This window comes from Poecilia latipinna, unplaced genomic scaffold, assembly GCF_001443285.1.
Source record: "Poecilia latipinna isolate Pla-1442-1.1 unplaced genomic scaffold, P_latipinna-1.0 Scaffold1410, whole genome shotgun sequence".
NCBI classification, from domain to species: domain Eukaryota; kingdom Metazoa; phylum Chordata; class Actinopteri; order Cyprinodontiformes; family Poeciliidae; genus Poecilia; species Poecilia latipinna.
This window is the reverse complement of record NW_015114026.1, coordinates 50,782-66,822: the sequence shown is the minus strand read 5'-3', so window position 1 is coordinate 66,822 and position 16,041 is coordinate 50,782. Positions and strand designations below refer to the sequence as shown.

General features: G+C 37.8%; 1 protein-coding gene and 1 long non-coding RNA gene across 2 annotated transcripts in view; both read right to left on the bottom strand.

Moving 5' to 3' along the window:
• Positions 1-2,673: 2,673 nt before the first annotated feature.
• LOC106962411 (calpain-5-like) overlaps positions 2,674-16,041 on the bottom strand; it is a 35,306-nt gene continuing 21,938 nt past the window's right edge. The window contains exons 4-13 of the mRNA XM_015056822.1: positions 14,296-14,504; positions 12,863-13,055; positions 11,902-12,095; positions 10,069-10,146; positions 9,063-9,258; positions 7,598-7,720; positions 7,309-7,505; positions 6,876-6,997; positions 4,639-4,775; positions 2,674-3,177 (exon numbers count right to left, since the gene is read on the bottom strand). Of these exons, the coding sequence (XP_014912308.1) occupies positions 2,995-3,177; positions 4,639-4,775; positions 6,876-6,997; positions 7,309-7,505; positions 7,598-7,720; positions 9,063-9,258; positions 10,069-10,146; positions 11,902-12,095; positions 12,863-13,055; positions 14,296-14,504 (1,632 nt within the window). The 3' untranslated portion in view covers positions 2,674-2,994. The remainder of the gene's footprint in view (positions 3,178-4,638; positions 4,776-6,875; positions 6,998-7,308; positions 7,506-7,597; positions 7,721-9,062; positions 9,259-10,068; positions 10,147-11,901; positions 12,096-12,862; positions 13,056-14,295; positions 14,505-16,041) is intronic.
• Positions 3,327-4,294, bottom strand: LOC106962413 (uncharacterized). Its single transcript, XR_001427970.1, has 2 exons — positions 3,917-4,294; positions 3,327-3,865 (listed from the first exon to the last, which is right to left on the bottom strand). It is a non-coding gene; the product is annotated as an uncharacterized LOC106962413 (long non-coding RNA).

Below are 16,041 nucleotides of genomic sequence, written 5' to 3'. Positions count from 1 at the left end.
CTGAGGCTACTTAGAATAGCCCCCAATGATAGAAGATAAACTGTTTTCTTATAACAGTAAGTTGTTTTTCCACCATTAGCACATTTAGCAGTGAGTACATGAGGATGATTGACAGCGCTTAGATTCTCTTCGCCCTGCTTGGTTGTTTTTGGTCTGGAGCACTGCATTTCTTCAGACAGCAATAGTAGATCAGGGAGGACGTGGAGGAGATTGATCTTTCCACAGTTTGTCTGTCTCATATTATATTGTCACTACATGATAGTATGAACAAATATGAAAAAACATCTTTTTTTTTTAAAGTTACATACTGCAACAGGATACATGCCATTTTGAAAAAAAAACTTGTTTTTTTTTTTTTAAAAAGTTTGAAGTGGTTTTTTTGACAGTATCGAAATTTGTTTATTTCACAAAACTGCAATGGAAACATGCATCACACAAGTCACATGACCAACAACCGGAGTTTGTTACATACTGCAACTTTAGGCTAATTTATGATCAATGGAAACGCAGCTGGCGTCTTCTCAGAAGCACGGCCGCTGTCTTCGGCGAGTCTTTCGGGTCGACCCGTCGGACTCTCGTCAACGGAAGCATCAGGCAGTGGTGTTGCCATTAAGAGATGAAGTGGCACACGGGGTGGTGGTTTGTGGCTAGGCCAGAAGGTTCTGAACGGGACGTTAGAGAGCGAAGGGCACGGCTCATCTTTGGTCCCATAAAGCACTTGGTTTATGTGAAGCTGAATCTTTGCACTCCAACATTGGGGAAAACGATCAGGAGCCCCGGTTGCTAAGCTACGACTGGATAAATGTGCAGCACAGGGAGAAACGTTTTCAAGCCATGCAGTTTGCAGATCGTCCAGAGCAACCGGCAGCAAGTTTAGAAGTGACGGGAGACGGGGGAGGCGAAGACTTTACACGTAAGCGCAGGAAAAGAAAGCTCCTGGTAGAGGGAGGAAATAGCTGCTGTTGGCTTTTCTTTGTAAAGTTCAGGCTGGATGCTCTCTGAAGCAGCTGCAACCTGACGAGGAGCTGAGGCGTCTGGGCAGGGGGATTGAGCTCTGACAGGAAGGTGGGACAGAAGGCTGTAGATCAGACGGTGCCAACACTGAAAACAGTTTTCACAGAACTCCTCCCCCCGTCTCCTGAAACAGGAGAGACCGACTCAGCCTTAAGGCATTGCAGAGCCCTTGGAAAGATTGGCACATGCATGGAGAGTGCAGAAATGTGTGCATAATGTGTTGCAAGACCAGGGTAAACTCAGTTTGTAGTAAATAATTTTGGATAATTCATTTAAAGGAGACCTATTATGCTTCCTTGAACAGGTTAGGTCTAGGGCAGGGGGTGACCAAACGTTTTGCCATTGGGGGCCAAAACTGGAAATTTAAACAACTGGAGGACCACAAAATTAAAAAAAATTAAAAAATCAAATATTTGTTTTATGGGATGTTTTTGTTGTTGTTGTTTTACCTGCTCAACAATAGTTTTACTGGCTCATTACAGATTTGGCACTAAATCATTCTCAGATAATGAGATTTTAGTGTGGTCAGTTCAGATGTTTTAGGGCCTGTTGTGACTTTAAATGACAGGAAGGGAGGACAGGAGGCTGAAAAATGCAAACAGATGCACAACTATACAACTGTATATCTTTGAAAAGCAGAAGAGGATCCTCCTACACAACCAACAAAAATGGGTTGCCACTGCACGGTCTGTTCAGGAAACACAATCTGTACCGCTTGCTAACTTTCGCATGCACTGAAGAAAATACTTCTGGATCATTCTCAAAATATATATTAACATATTCATTTATATTAATTAAAAAACTACTTATGCTATTTTTCTGGACTATGTTATAATTCTCTTAATGAATAATACATTTTATAATTTGGTTCATAAATCATTATTCAGTAAAAAAAATGTAATAGGACTGAAGGAACTGTGAGATACTTATCGTGGACAAAAAAAGGACCTTTACTTTCATAACAATCATATCTTTTATGAGATTAGCTAAAGGTGTTATCAATTGTACAAGACTATATCCTAATATTACTCTATCGTTCTTCACGTGTGATTCACAGATACAAACACTGGAAGGTCGTTCTTAGAAAATAGTCTTTCAAAATCCAGTAATACTGTATTTATTCTTATTTTTAGTTATTCTCTTTAAAACATGTACTATTTTCTTTTATTTATAGTTTATAATAATTAAAAATATTTTTATTCTTATTTATTTATTTATTTATTTATATATAACATCTACAATAACTCTTTGAAAATGTTTGAATAAATAGGAGTTTCAACAGCTTTTCATTTCCCTGTAGGATTAATAAAGTGTTTCTGAATTGATTTAAATAGAATTTTTACAATTACAATGATTACCAAAAGAAAAAACAAACAAACATACCTTTCTTGGAAGTATTTCTTTTAGTACATGAGCAAATTAGCCGATAAATGGATCGTGGAGTTACAAGTCAACAAGAATACACTTGTCTTCTCCAGCAGTGTTAAACCCAGTTGACCAAAGGTGCTGGAGTTGGGTTGCTAGGTAACAGAGCTGGGCCTGGGTGGGGTTGCTAAGCAACGGCGCAGTGCCTGTGGAATGTGACTTAACAATTGTGAGGTTTTTGAAACTCATGAATTTATTTCCAAAAAACGTTTTTTAAAGCACTTGGGCTGCTTTTAGAAACAGTTGAGACCCAAATGGAAGGAGAAAAATGTGCAAAATGTGAATTTTGCATAATAGGTCCCCTTTAACTGAAGCTTTCCAACATCAAAACCTGTAGAGTGGCCCAGTTTCAGATAATATTATGACAATAAATAACATTATCCATTCTATTCTAGCAGGAATTTGTTAAAACATAACCCTTATGGCACCTTGTACCTACACATATGGATGCAGGTACTTTGAAAAACTCCCCAAAAAGAAAAAGCAGGAAAACAAAGTGAAGGACAGTGAGCTCAGAAAGATGGGTGAGCTTCCCCAGATTCGGTAACAAGCTCGTCAGATGTTGGTGAGCGTGGTGGAGGTGAAGAGGCGCACAGTGAGCATGCCCGGGATGTCGTTGTCCTGGCGACTACCCTTGTCACGGAGGTGAAGAGTGTGCTGCTCCTGCCGCTCATTGGGCTCGCTGAACAGGACCACCTGTCCCAGGAAGGTGTCCATGATCATGTTCTTGTTGTAGATCTGAGCAACGCTCATGGAAAGTGAAAAGAAAGGTGGGAAACAGAAAAGGGTAAGAAAAGGGAAGGAAACACCTTACAGAAAGAAATGTAAGAAGAAGAAAGAGAGCTGCAGAGATTTGCAAACGAAGAAGTAGACCCAGAAGCTTTTCAAATTTGATTGTGTTGCAAACAAAACATTGTATTGGTACTTTATGTTATAGCCTAACACATAAGCAGCAAAAAAAAAATTACCGCATGATAAAGCTTCTCACTCTTTTCTACCAAAGAATGCATGACAAATATGTAAAATGTTCATTAGAAATTAAGGTTTATTGATCTTTGAGATTGTGAACTGGCAATATGCCATTACTTTTATATTATTTGAAAATGGGCTCAAAACAGCAATATTATTGTTTATTGCAATAACTTCTGAAACAGCACAATTCATTGTTGTGACAGGAAATAATATGGGTTAACTGTATTAGCACATACAGTTAACCCATACATGTAAACCAGAAGTTTACATGTATCTAATAAAAATACATTTTTTTCTCCCTGTTTGAAGTTACATCATATTTCTATTACTTAAATACTACAATAATGACAACCAGAATATGTCAGAAAAGTATTTGTTAATGTCAATATCGTTTTATATACAGAATTATTACTATCTGTCTAACAATGAGGGAAATCTCAGATGACATCATCATCTGAGATGTCATCTGAGATATATCAGATGATGACATCAGAGTCATCATCACCTGATGTCATCACCCATCAGAAGCATTAAAAGCTTCTGATAGGTTAACTGAGACATTTGATTAAATTGGAGATTGACCAGTGAATGCATTTTAAGGCGACTCCCCACTCAGCTCCTTCAGAGTAGTCAGTAGCAATTAGCAAATACCTGGTGAATTTGTACATCTGCTGAGCTAATCATACAAACTACTACTCAGTTCAATGCTCTGTTATGTTGTTTACAACCATAATAGTTGTAAACAACATAATGGAGGAGCACTGTTGTTATGACGTGCTGAAGGCATTGTCAAAAAGACCAGGAGCTTAAAGAGGCCCAAATTCAAAGCATTAAATTGAGAAGTGTATTTTTCTTGTCATATTTGATATATACACAATTTTTATAACAATTGGAATTGGATTACTGCCGACGACATATTCGCGTTTGTAGATAGATTTTTACCCAGAATGCAAATCGAAAAAAAACGTGAGCGAAACGGTGACTGGTACTGACTAGTATATATTCCATTAAGGGAAACTAAGTTTCATATCTGCTCAAGAGCCCCCCTGGTGGTTGAAGAAAAATCCACACATATATGAAAAAAAACACTGAATGCTCTCTGGTATTGTTCAGGGGGCTGGACCAAATGAGGAGGCGGGCCGGATCCGGTATTGTTCAGGGGGCCGGACCAAATGAGGAGGCGGTTTAAACCATCCTGAGTGCTGAATCAGCAGAGTGACTGCTCACCTCGATATGGATGGCTTCCTTGGGCTTTTTGCGATAAAACAGGCCTTTGATGTCAAAGTTTGGGCAACGTGTGTCTTTCTGAACTGGTGAACGAACTCTCTCTCCTTCACAGGTGATTATCACGTAAGAATCCACAGCTGCAAGAAAAAAAAAAGTCAGAAAATTACATAAATATGTAATTTTATCTTTTTCTGCAGATAAAAGTTTGATTATGATCTTAACCTAGTCAAAAAATTAAGAATTTACACTGACTGATTAAAAAGGTTTAGATAAGACTTGACAATTATTTATCTGTATTCGTTGCTACTACGGATTTTGTTCACAATTAATGAGTTAAGGGGTTTACAACGTAATTAACACTGTGATAAATAAAAGTGTTAGACATGATGTTTGCATGAAATCTACTTGAGTTGCACCAGTCAGATTACCAGAGACTGGAACAAGTTTCTCCCTGTATGGCAGGGCAAGGACTGAAACAACTGCTTATTTCTTTGCTATTTATTAAATGTATCCAAACTATTCTCAGAGATGTTATCTTCGAAAATAAATAGTATTCTAAGCCTTTTAGTATTTTAAAATGCCTCTTTTTGATTCCAATCCAACCCACATTCATTTTAAAGCACTTTAAAAACAAGACAGTTGGCCAAAGTGCTGCACACTGACAACACAAAGAAACAATAAAGAATAAATAGAAGTAGCAGTAAGCCAATACTTCAAACTGAGTTACAATCCAGTAAAAAAAAATAATATTTTAAGAGGAGACTGGAAAACATGAGGAGACTCCAACTGTCTGATGTTACAAAGTAAATAATTTCACAGTTTAGGTTAAAAATGTCATGATCTGTGTTTCTGTGTATTTATTTTGAGGTTTTTCTGTGTTTATTATACTGTTCCCCTGTGAGTCTCTGTCTTGTTTGATCCCAGCTGTGTCTCATTCCTTGATTACCCTCCCAGTGTATTTAGTCCCACCTGTTGTCTTTGTATCTTGTCGGATCCTCGTCGTGTGTACGTCGGAAGTCAGTTGTTGTTGTCTCACGTTCTGCTCTCCAGTCGAACTGTTAAGTCCTGGTTAGCGTCAGCTCTTGTTTTCAGTCCTCTGTTATCAGTTACTACCGTTAATTAGCTGTGCGCTAAACTCTCTGCCATGCCGCCTGTGTTAGACTGCTCAGAGCTTTTCATCATTAAAATCATCATCATCATTTCCTTCACGACCTGGGTCTCTGCGTCTCTCCTCACCACCTCTCACCCACCGCACCTGACAAAAAATTATTCTTAGGTTTTTAAAGGTCATTGACTCTTCAGTTATAAAAATCAAGAGGGGGATTCTCGAGGGATTCTTGTTGCAAAGTGATTCGTCCTTAAATGTTTCGAAGTTATTTCCACTATGTCATCACATTTTGACTGTACTGAAATAAACCGGATTAAAATAGACCATATGTAACTGACTGGATGGATTTGCTTTTTCTATGAAGCACTTTTTGTTAATAAATTACGTTAAAAAAAAGCTTATTAACTGCTTTAAGTAAACTGCAGATTTTAATAATGAAGTGGGCTTCAATTAAAAGGCATATTAAAGTTACTCCTAAAATGAAATCAGTAAAAGAAAAAGTAAAGGAATGGCAGCCAGGAGGCACTGTGGTACCTTTTGCTCCATCCTAAACACTAGCTTTGTTCAGGGGTTCCCAAAGATTTCCAGGCCACGATCCCCCAAAGAGCGTTAACCTCTTGCTGGGGACGCCCTTTGCTAATCGACACACAATGCTACAAAATATGCAAAGAAACATCAACTGTTAGATGGCCATGAGATTTGTTTGAGAAAATCTTATCAGATAATATATTATGACTTTATTGTCAAATAACAAAATTTTTTATTACAATCCCCTCTTTTGATAGGAAAATATGTAATATTTTAGATTAATTCCATCAAATCTTATTTTCTCATTTTTTTTCTCATCAGAATATTTTAGATGTCTTGCTAGCGATGCTAGCTTAAGGAGCAAAGCAGCTTGATGAATTTGACTGGCAGCCAATCAGAAAATGAGCATCAAAAATAATGATTTATTTTAACTTATTTTCATTAACAAAAAAAAAAAAAAAACTGAAAAAAATTTAACATAAAAATGTATGGGACTCAATTTCTTTATTTTTGAATATTGTTCCCTCATTTTCCCTCTAACTTTCTGCGGTTTCCACAGCAGCCCCTGGAGGCCCCCACTCAGACTGCAGCTGCTGTTTACCTCCATTGGTGTCCTGTCCCTGCAGCCCCTCAGCACTCACTACATGGACCTGAGTGACCAGCTGAGGGTAGCCACACATCCCTGTCCAACAGGTCTGAGGAGGATCGTCCAGAGTCAGCTCTCTGCAGAGAGAGAGAGTTTATAGAAACACTGAGATATTTCAACCTGAAGGAGCTTCTGCTGCTGCTTTCCAACAAAGCAACAAGCACTTTCTATTCATTTTAAACACAAACAGAAAGTTTAAAGATTCAATGTTTATGACATTAGAAACAAAACTGATAAGCTCATTATTTCTGCATCTTTAATGAGTATTTTTGTAGAGTTTTAAGAGTTAAGATTTAAATTACCATAGAACCTGGCAAAGATCAAACCGTCTTTATAATGTCTTAAAGAGGTTGAATTACAGGTTTTCTTGATTGCCCCTCATAATTACTTGCAGTCTGAAGGCACATCAGTGAAGACCCGGAGCAGAAATTCTCCCTGCTGCCCGGGGTCAAAGGTGGTGGGGATGATGACATATCGACCTTCCTTTAGCTCCTTCCTGAGGAAGACGCAGCGTGAGTTGATGTAAATGGAACCGGCTACTTTCTGCTGGGCTCTGTGCATACGGTACTTTCGATTCAGTTCCACCTGCAGATTGACAAGATGTTATAACAGAAGTTTGAAAAAAATAGAAGCAATTGTGTTTTTATTGCTTTTTTCTCTTTTTTTTGGTGTTTTACCCTGTGGATATCGAAGCCGATAGCAAGATTTTCCCCTTTGCCTTCTTTGGGCGTGGCTCTCTTCTCTTTTTGCTGCAAGCAGATCAGCACCTCGTCCTCCACCTTCTTCACGTCAAACACATACTGGTAGGAAAAAAAACAAGAATCTGTTATTACCCTCCACAGCTGGTGACCAGTGATGAGTTCAGCTTCTATGTACCTTAAATCTGGAAAAAACTTACAGAAAACTGCAAAACTGCTGAAACACTGAAACACTAAAACTAAAAACCCACCAGTTCAGAGTTGCTTTTAAACCATAATAAATGGAACATTAATCAACATATTTGATGTGTAATTTTGTAACTGGATTTACAATTGGTGATTGCATGATGTGTTTATGATGTTTTTATGTTTTTCATGATGTAAACCACTTTGAACTCCCTTATTGCTGAAATGTTCTAAAACTTGAATGATTGAAACTTGATTGAATATTATTGCTATTTTGTCTATTTTTGTCAGCCTGTATTGTGGAAGGTGTACTGCTGTAAGATAGACTTTAACTAAGAAAAAATGTCATTGTTGTTAAAAATGAATAAAAACAAAGTTAAAATTTAACTTAATTTTAACTTAATGAAAATTAAGTTTAATTTTAATTAAATTAAAATTAAGTTACATTTTAATTTAATTTAAGTTGTCATAGATACAGAGTCTATCACATACATTAGATTTAATCAAAATCATAAACCGTAACATTTTGACTAAATATGATATGATGGACTAGGCAGAAAGGTATATAGCTTACAGTGCATTCAGGTTGTGCATTTTTATTTAACTAAGCAACAAAGTAAAGTAATAAAAACAATATTTTTGAAAATAAGTAATCAGTAACGTAACTGGATAACTGTCTAATTAATCAGTAATTAGCAACTACTGTAAGACTGGACACAATAAATTAATAACAACGTATATTCCCATAGACACGTGATCAATAACAACAGATAATACGTCTGATAGAATATCCAATAATTTCACTGAACTGCAAAGAATTCTGGGAGATATAGGCAGAGGAAAGTTTTTAGCCGCTCAACTTCTCATGGCCAGCTAAGCTAGGTTGGTGGCATGGGCTAACTCACTCACTCTTTGGTTACCTAGCAACAACCTGCTGAGCGACAAGCAGTTACAAGTTCTCCCCAACTTCAGTTGCCTAGCAACAACCTGTTGAGTAAATTGCACAGCAGCAGCTTCATGTTTTGCCTCCGTGCCTCATAACTGCTTACACATAAAAATCAGCAGTGTGGAGAGAAAACTGGATGAAACAGGGACGTTTGGCAACACCAGTTTGGCAGCATTTCTAATATTTAAAACAAAAACTGATCAATAATTATCAATGTCAACTGATATAAACCCCTTATATCGTGACACATTTTGAAGCCATATAGTCCAGCCCTATTTCCAAGAAACTTGACCAACACTGCTGCTGACCGACCTGAGGGTTCTGCAGGAAGGTGGTCTTGTGGTTGATGCAGCCTCCCGATCGGTTCCGAAGAGGGTCCTGGCGGTGGATCCAGGAGCCCCTCATCACCTCCTCCTCCCAGGTCTTGTGGATGCTCAGGTAGGAGGTGTTGATGAGGCGGCAGAGGATCAGGTCAGTGAAATACTGGCAGAAGTCATCAAAGTTCATCCTGCAGAAGGACAGGCAAAGAGGAGAAGATAGACCGGAGAGAGTGGAAACCAGCTAGAGGAAAAGAGGAAGTTCTTAAATGGATTCAAAATGAAAAGAAATCAGAGCAAAGAGGAATGTTAACAGGTTACAACAAGCCTTTCAGCCTAAATGTTTTGGCTCATCAAACAAATATTAAACAATGATAAACTAAGTAAAAAAAAGCTTTCTTTATAGATTTAATTGGTTAAACAAAAAATCCATCCAGACCAACTCTGCTCTACTTAAAATTGCAATTGATTCCGTTGGTCAGTCATGAATTAACTGTGATTAACATTATTTTTTCACAAGCGAAAACCTGCCTTACAAACAAAAGATATGCTGCAGTTACTTTTAAGTTGGAATAAGTTTTCACCATATCGTCATCCAGAAATGAAAAAACAAAGAAGCACAAATTATAATTTTTTGGATTGAATTACAGTTCATACGAAAATCTAAATTGGCAGTGCAGTACCAACTAATGTACTGAATAGTGCATCTAAAAACAGAAAAATTAGAACTTTTCAAGCTTATTTGATTCTGCAGTGTAATATAAATTAATATTTATCATTTTCAACAGTATTAATTTAACATTATCACTATTATTTGATTTTCAATTTTATTTATTTGATGCTGGCCAGGAAATCTTAAATTCTCTCTGAATTACACCTAGCAATATTAAAATCTTTTGTATTTAATAGTAGTACTATTAGCAGTATTGTGTTGCAGGATCATCAGTTTATTCTGTGATAGTCACATTGGTACAAAGTGTTAGAAGTATTGTGGGTCTCACCAGAACTCGCCGTCATCCTGCACGGTGACGCCCAGCTTTTCTCTCTCACTCTTGCTCACCTTGTTCCACTCCTCAGAGCTGAAATCAGCAGGAACACAGCACCTCGTTGAAGCAAACCTGCATTTTTTTATTTTACACAGTAACTATACACACAGTCTATCGCAAATATTAAAACATGTTGTTTTTTCTTCTTTCAAAGTTGTACATTAAAAGAAACTCAAAACAAATTATAAAGTAACACTTTACCTTGTCTGCTTTAATACAAATTAGTTCTATTTATAAAGTGCTTAGAGTTTTTGCTGATGCCTTTGTTTATGTTTTTTCCAAACGTTACAAAAAAGGTTCAAATTAAATGGGACAGAACATTTTAAGATCAATAAATGATGATTAAATGATATTTGATAGATTTTAAATGTTCAATGAAAAAGTTACTGACTTTTTCAGACAAATTAGCATGAAAATGTTTTTGTTCAGTATCTTATTGACCTAACTATCTAGATACTACAACTACCACTTCTGCTACCAATAATACTAATACTAGTAGTAGAGGTAGCAGGTAGTACTACTACTGCTTCTACTGCCAAACTGATACCACTACTGCTGCTTTTACTAATGCTTCCATTATTACTACATCAACCATCACTGCAACTGCTATTAAACACTGGTCATAAATAAATACATGTAAAATCAATAGTGCACAAATTCCATGTAATAAAATAGCCTACTGCTACCTCTACTATTGCTACTTAAACTAACCACCGTATAAGTAGCAGTACTTATTACTGCTACTTTGTCTGCAACCATTATTACTGCAACATTTACTACTGCTGCTTTACTAATACTTCTATTACTACTACTTCATCAACCTATTAAACAACTACTATTAAACAAATAAATAAGTAAATGAATGAAAACAAATAATGCATCAGTCACACATAATAAAATAGAATGCTCCTACTACTACGACTATACTCATACTACTATTACATATATAATAACAATTAAAAATAAATACAGTGAATCAGTCACATGACACAATGAACAGCTTTAGTTTGCATAGCTCAAAGCTAAACCTTAATGTCTGCTGTGTGTTCATGGCTCTGGGGAATCATTATAACTTCTCTAAGTGTGTCTCTGTTTATGATCGACTGCTCCATTCTAACAGCCTTCCAGCCTCCACTCAGCAACAGGTTTGATCAAACCTCAGCTAAATAATTCAGCGACAGTCAGTGAATGAGATGATTCACGTTTCCTTAATGACATCTGTTTCTTTCACTCCCATCAATAATTCATATTCCATTATTACCCAGACTTACCACCTCCCTGCTTAGTTTCTGTGGAGGGAGGACCTTTATGTGACTGTTATCTGTTCCTCAGTGGAGCAGAGATGGACGAGTGAAGCAGAAATCCTGAAACCAGTCGTCTGAAAGGGCTGAATTCACTCCCTGTTGTTCACTGGGAGGCCCATTAGCTTGATTGCATTTCCATTTTTTAGTGTCTGCGTGACATTTCCCACTGTTTTGCTCTCTTGTCTACAACGTGTGCATTATTTATGGGCTGATCTCTGTCCAGTCATCTGAGATTTGCTCATTCTTTTCATGCAGTCTCTTAGAAATTAGCGTGTCAAAGTCAGACTCAGAGGAACGTCTCACTTTTGGAAATTAATTCAGAGAAAATGTTTAGACCGTTGCATAGCAAGGTCACATATTAAATGATATATTCATTGTTTCTCCTCCTTTAACAAACACAGACAATTCAGTTACATTACAATTGACTGAATTGACAGCAGCTTCAAGAGGTTTGAAAATGAAACATTTGCAGCATTGTGTTTACCTGTCACTCCACGGGCCGCTCCACTCCTTCTCCCCCCAGGGGTTCCTCATGCGGATCATGTGCAGCTTCTCCGATTTGAAGAAGGCCAGCAGACCGTGACCGAGCCGCACCTTCCGAACGTCTGTCACAGCATAGGCGTGGCCTTTGACTAAGCCGCAGTCCAGCCGAGCCTCCATGTCCTCCACTGTGGTCGCCTGGATAAATGAAAGAGTCAGGATTCTGGAAGAACCAAAAAGCTAAAAACAACATGATCCTTTCTGTGAAATCCATAAAAAATAAACAGCTGGGTTAGTGGGAAGATCTTTGGAAAGCATCTATGTTGGAATGTTATTTTCTTTCTTTAAAATTTCTTTTCACTATTTAACATCAGTAATCATCCGCTACTTAAAGGTAAAGATAATGTTATTTATGTAGCACATTTTCAGCAACAAGGCAATACAAAGTGCTTAGGGCTGCAGCTAACAATAATTTTAGAAACCTATTATTGATGCTCCTGGATTCTAAAAGTATGATGTCATAAACTTTACGTTTTTAGTTCCTAGAAGTCTTAATGCGGGATATTTCATACATTATCTTACAGAATATTTCTACTAGGGCGAAACGATTAATCAGAATAATCATGACGAATCAACAATTGAAATAATCGTCAACTAATTTAGTAAATGATTAATAGTTAACTGGAGTGAACATTCGCAAAAAACACCATTTGATGAAAAACACTCAGAACCACTCAGAGCCGTAATAAAAAAAAAAACCCAGTAAAAAAAGGTCTATATATGTATACTGTATATAAAGCTTAAATGAAAAATTTGGAGAATGTGCCAATTTTTTTTTTTACCCGTTTAATCAATTAATCACTAGAATAATCGTTAGTTTTCTAAAGAAGCAAACTAAGCCAGATGTCTGATGTCAAATTAGGTCTGAAGCTATGAGCGTTCGGTGAAAGACGTCGTTAGCTCACCCTGATGGAGCAGCTGATGAGGCCGTCTCTGTTGTGGACCTTGAGTACTCGTTCAAACAGCTGGTTACGAGACGCCTCATCTGTCGCCATCTGACCCTCTAGAAGGTCCACAGGCTCTGAAACACCACCAGTAAAATCCACCAAGGCGTCTGCTGTGTTTCCCCCATCCAAGGCCTCGTAGCAGCCATAAACCCTGCAGGGAAAGGAGTTCAAGTGCAGGTTTATTTGTAGAACATTTGAGCAGCAAGGCAGTTCAAAGTGCTTTCCATCATAAAAACATAAAAACAGTCATCAACTGTGAAACAAGCAACATATTTTGTCAATTGCCATCATTAAAATCCTCAAGCAAATACACATCAAATATTTTAATCAAATACAAATATGTTGATCCATTTGCTAGCTCTAAAGAGGTGGGATTAGCCTTGATTTAAAGGAACTCAGTGTTTCAGCTACTTTGCAATGTTCTGGAAGGTTGTTTACTTATTTTTATTTCATTCAACCTTTATTTAACCAGGTGAGTAATTAAGAACAAATTCTTATTTACAAATTCAACCTTTGTTCCAGATTTGTGGTGCACATAAGCTAAATGGTGCTTCTCCTCATTTGGTTCTGGTTCTGGTGATGCAGAGCAGACCAGAACCAGAAGATCTGAGGGGTCTGGAAGGTTGATACAACAGCAGCAGATCTTTAATGTATTGTGGTGCTAAGCCATTTAGTGATTTATAAACTAACAACAGAATTTTAAAGTATATTCTCTGAGCTATAGGGAGCCAGTGGAAGGACTTTAAAACTGTGTGATGTGCTCTATGTTTCTGGCTTTAGTCAGAACAAGAGCAGCAGCGTTTTGGATCAGCTGCAGCTGGAGAATTTACTTTTTAGGCAGACCTGTGAAGACCACCCACTCACCGTTAGAGTAATCAATGCAACTAAAGATAAATGCCTGGATGGGTTTCTCTAGATCTTGCTGGAACATTAGTCCTCTAATCCTGGAAATGTTCTTCAGGTAATAGAAGGTCGATTTTGTAACTGTGTTTATGTGGCTCTGAATGTTCATGTCAGAGTCCATTGCTACTCCCAGATTTATGCCTGATCGGTGATTTTTAGTTGTAATAACCAAAGATATGTGTTGACTCTTTATCATTCTTCTTTAGGTCCAAAGATAGTAAATTCAGTTTTGTTTTTGTTCTGATGAATGAAAGTTATGACACATCCACATATTGATTTGTTCTAAGGATCTGTTCAGTGCTTAGATGGTATATTACGATGTTTTTGTAATATAGAACTGTGTTTCATCTGCATAGTTATGGTAACTAATCTTATTTCTTATTTCAGATATGCCCCTGAGAACTTACAGCTTTAATGTGTAAAACTATAACGTAAATCATCAGCATCTTCTCATCTGAGGCTGAATATCTGCTGGTACTGATACTGACTTGGCGTAGGCCTTTTCCACCAGGGCGCTCCAGAACTCGTTGCTGTCATTGGAGTGGCAGTAGACGAGCTGGTTGTCTACTGTTGGCAGCCGGTCGTCAATCACAACGTCCACCCACTCACCAAAGCGCCAGAAGCGGAAGTGGAAAATCCCAGCATACGAGTCAGGCTTTTCTGTGTCCCACTCCTGCTCCTTCCAGTCCGGGATGACCTGGAGCAAAACGTGGTGGAAGACACGGTGTGAGCGGAGGTTTCAGTAAGATCACGTCCCGTCATATCTGCTGATGCATTTAGTGTTTGTGAACTAATTTATACACTTACCTAAATTATCACACCACATCAGTTTTGTAAATTGTGCTTATTGTCATGTTCCGTGTTTCTGTGTGTTTATTTTTGAGTTTCTGTGTAGTCCTGTTCCCTGTGAGTCTGTCTCTGCGTCTTCCCCGTTGATTGTTTCCCAGGTGTGTCTCATTCCCTTAATTACCCCGTGTGTATTTAAACCCACCTGTTGTCTGTGTTCCTCGTTGGGTCCTTGTCAATTGCTGTCTTGTGTTGCTGTCTGTTAGGTCGAAGCTCTCCAGTGGAACTGCTAAGTCCTGGTTAGCCTAGCTCGCAATTTCAGTCTTTGTCAGTGCTACCGGTATTAGCTGTTTGCTTCTCTGCCGTGCTGCCTGTTTTCCGGACTGTGAGCTCATCATTAAACTCCTCATCACTATAACCTGGGCCTCGGCGTCTCTCCTCACCACCTACCACACCATTTCCTGACACTTATTTTATTTTTTTTTCTTTTTCTTTTTTTTTTTTTACAATAGGCAGAAAAATGTTAACAGAGTCAACTAGAGTCGTATTTTGACATGACAGGAATAAAATGCCGTTATATATAAATATTTATATCTATATCTGTTCCAATATTGACTGAATAAATTAAAGTTGTGTTGCTTCTACATGCTGGAAGCATGTTTGACCAACAAACAGCCTGGTGCATTGAAATGTGCTGTACTGGTTCAGAGTTCTGAAATAAATTTGTAATTCACTGTATTTATGTCAGTTTACAAAAAAAAAAAAATCCGTTAAGTCAATTAAGCACTGTTTTTCTTTATTTGATCACTATCAGTAAGTGAACATATGAGCTGTGCAGAAAGACAATGACATCAAAAAATGGCTCAAAAAAGGCAGGGGAACTTTTCAAAAGGGTCAGACTGGTTTTAATTTTTTTCCTCACCATTGAAAACTGTTTATTCTATATAATCAGGTTATCTTTCTCTGATGTTTAAAAAAAAACAGAAAAGAAATCTTTAAGGGAGCAAATACGTTTTTCCCAGTTCTGTACAGACAGTGGTGGAACCTCCAACACTATGAACAGTGAGCGACAGCAACATGTGAGCGAAGTGACAGGCCTCCAGCGGGTGTCCCTGGAGATGTCAAGATGAGCTAACTGAACAGCAGCTCCTGTCAAACCTCTCTGCAGGAGGCAACTCTGTGCCGATGGAGAGAATCCGGCCCTCCGCTGCTCCAGAGCAGGAGGAGAGAGACGCATCACAGTCATGTGATGGCCCTTTGGGTGGTTATCTTTCATGTTTCTATTGCTCACTTTATCTATCTAAGCTTTCATCTGTAGTGATGAAGCAACATAACTCTGGGAGTGAGGTAATTCACCTTAAAGGTGACCTACTACTCTTCCTTGAATATGTTAAAATAGATCTGTAGGCTATACAAAATATGTTCATTACATATTTTGCACAAAATCA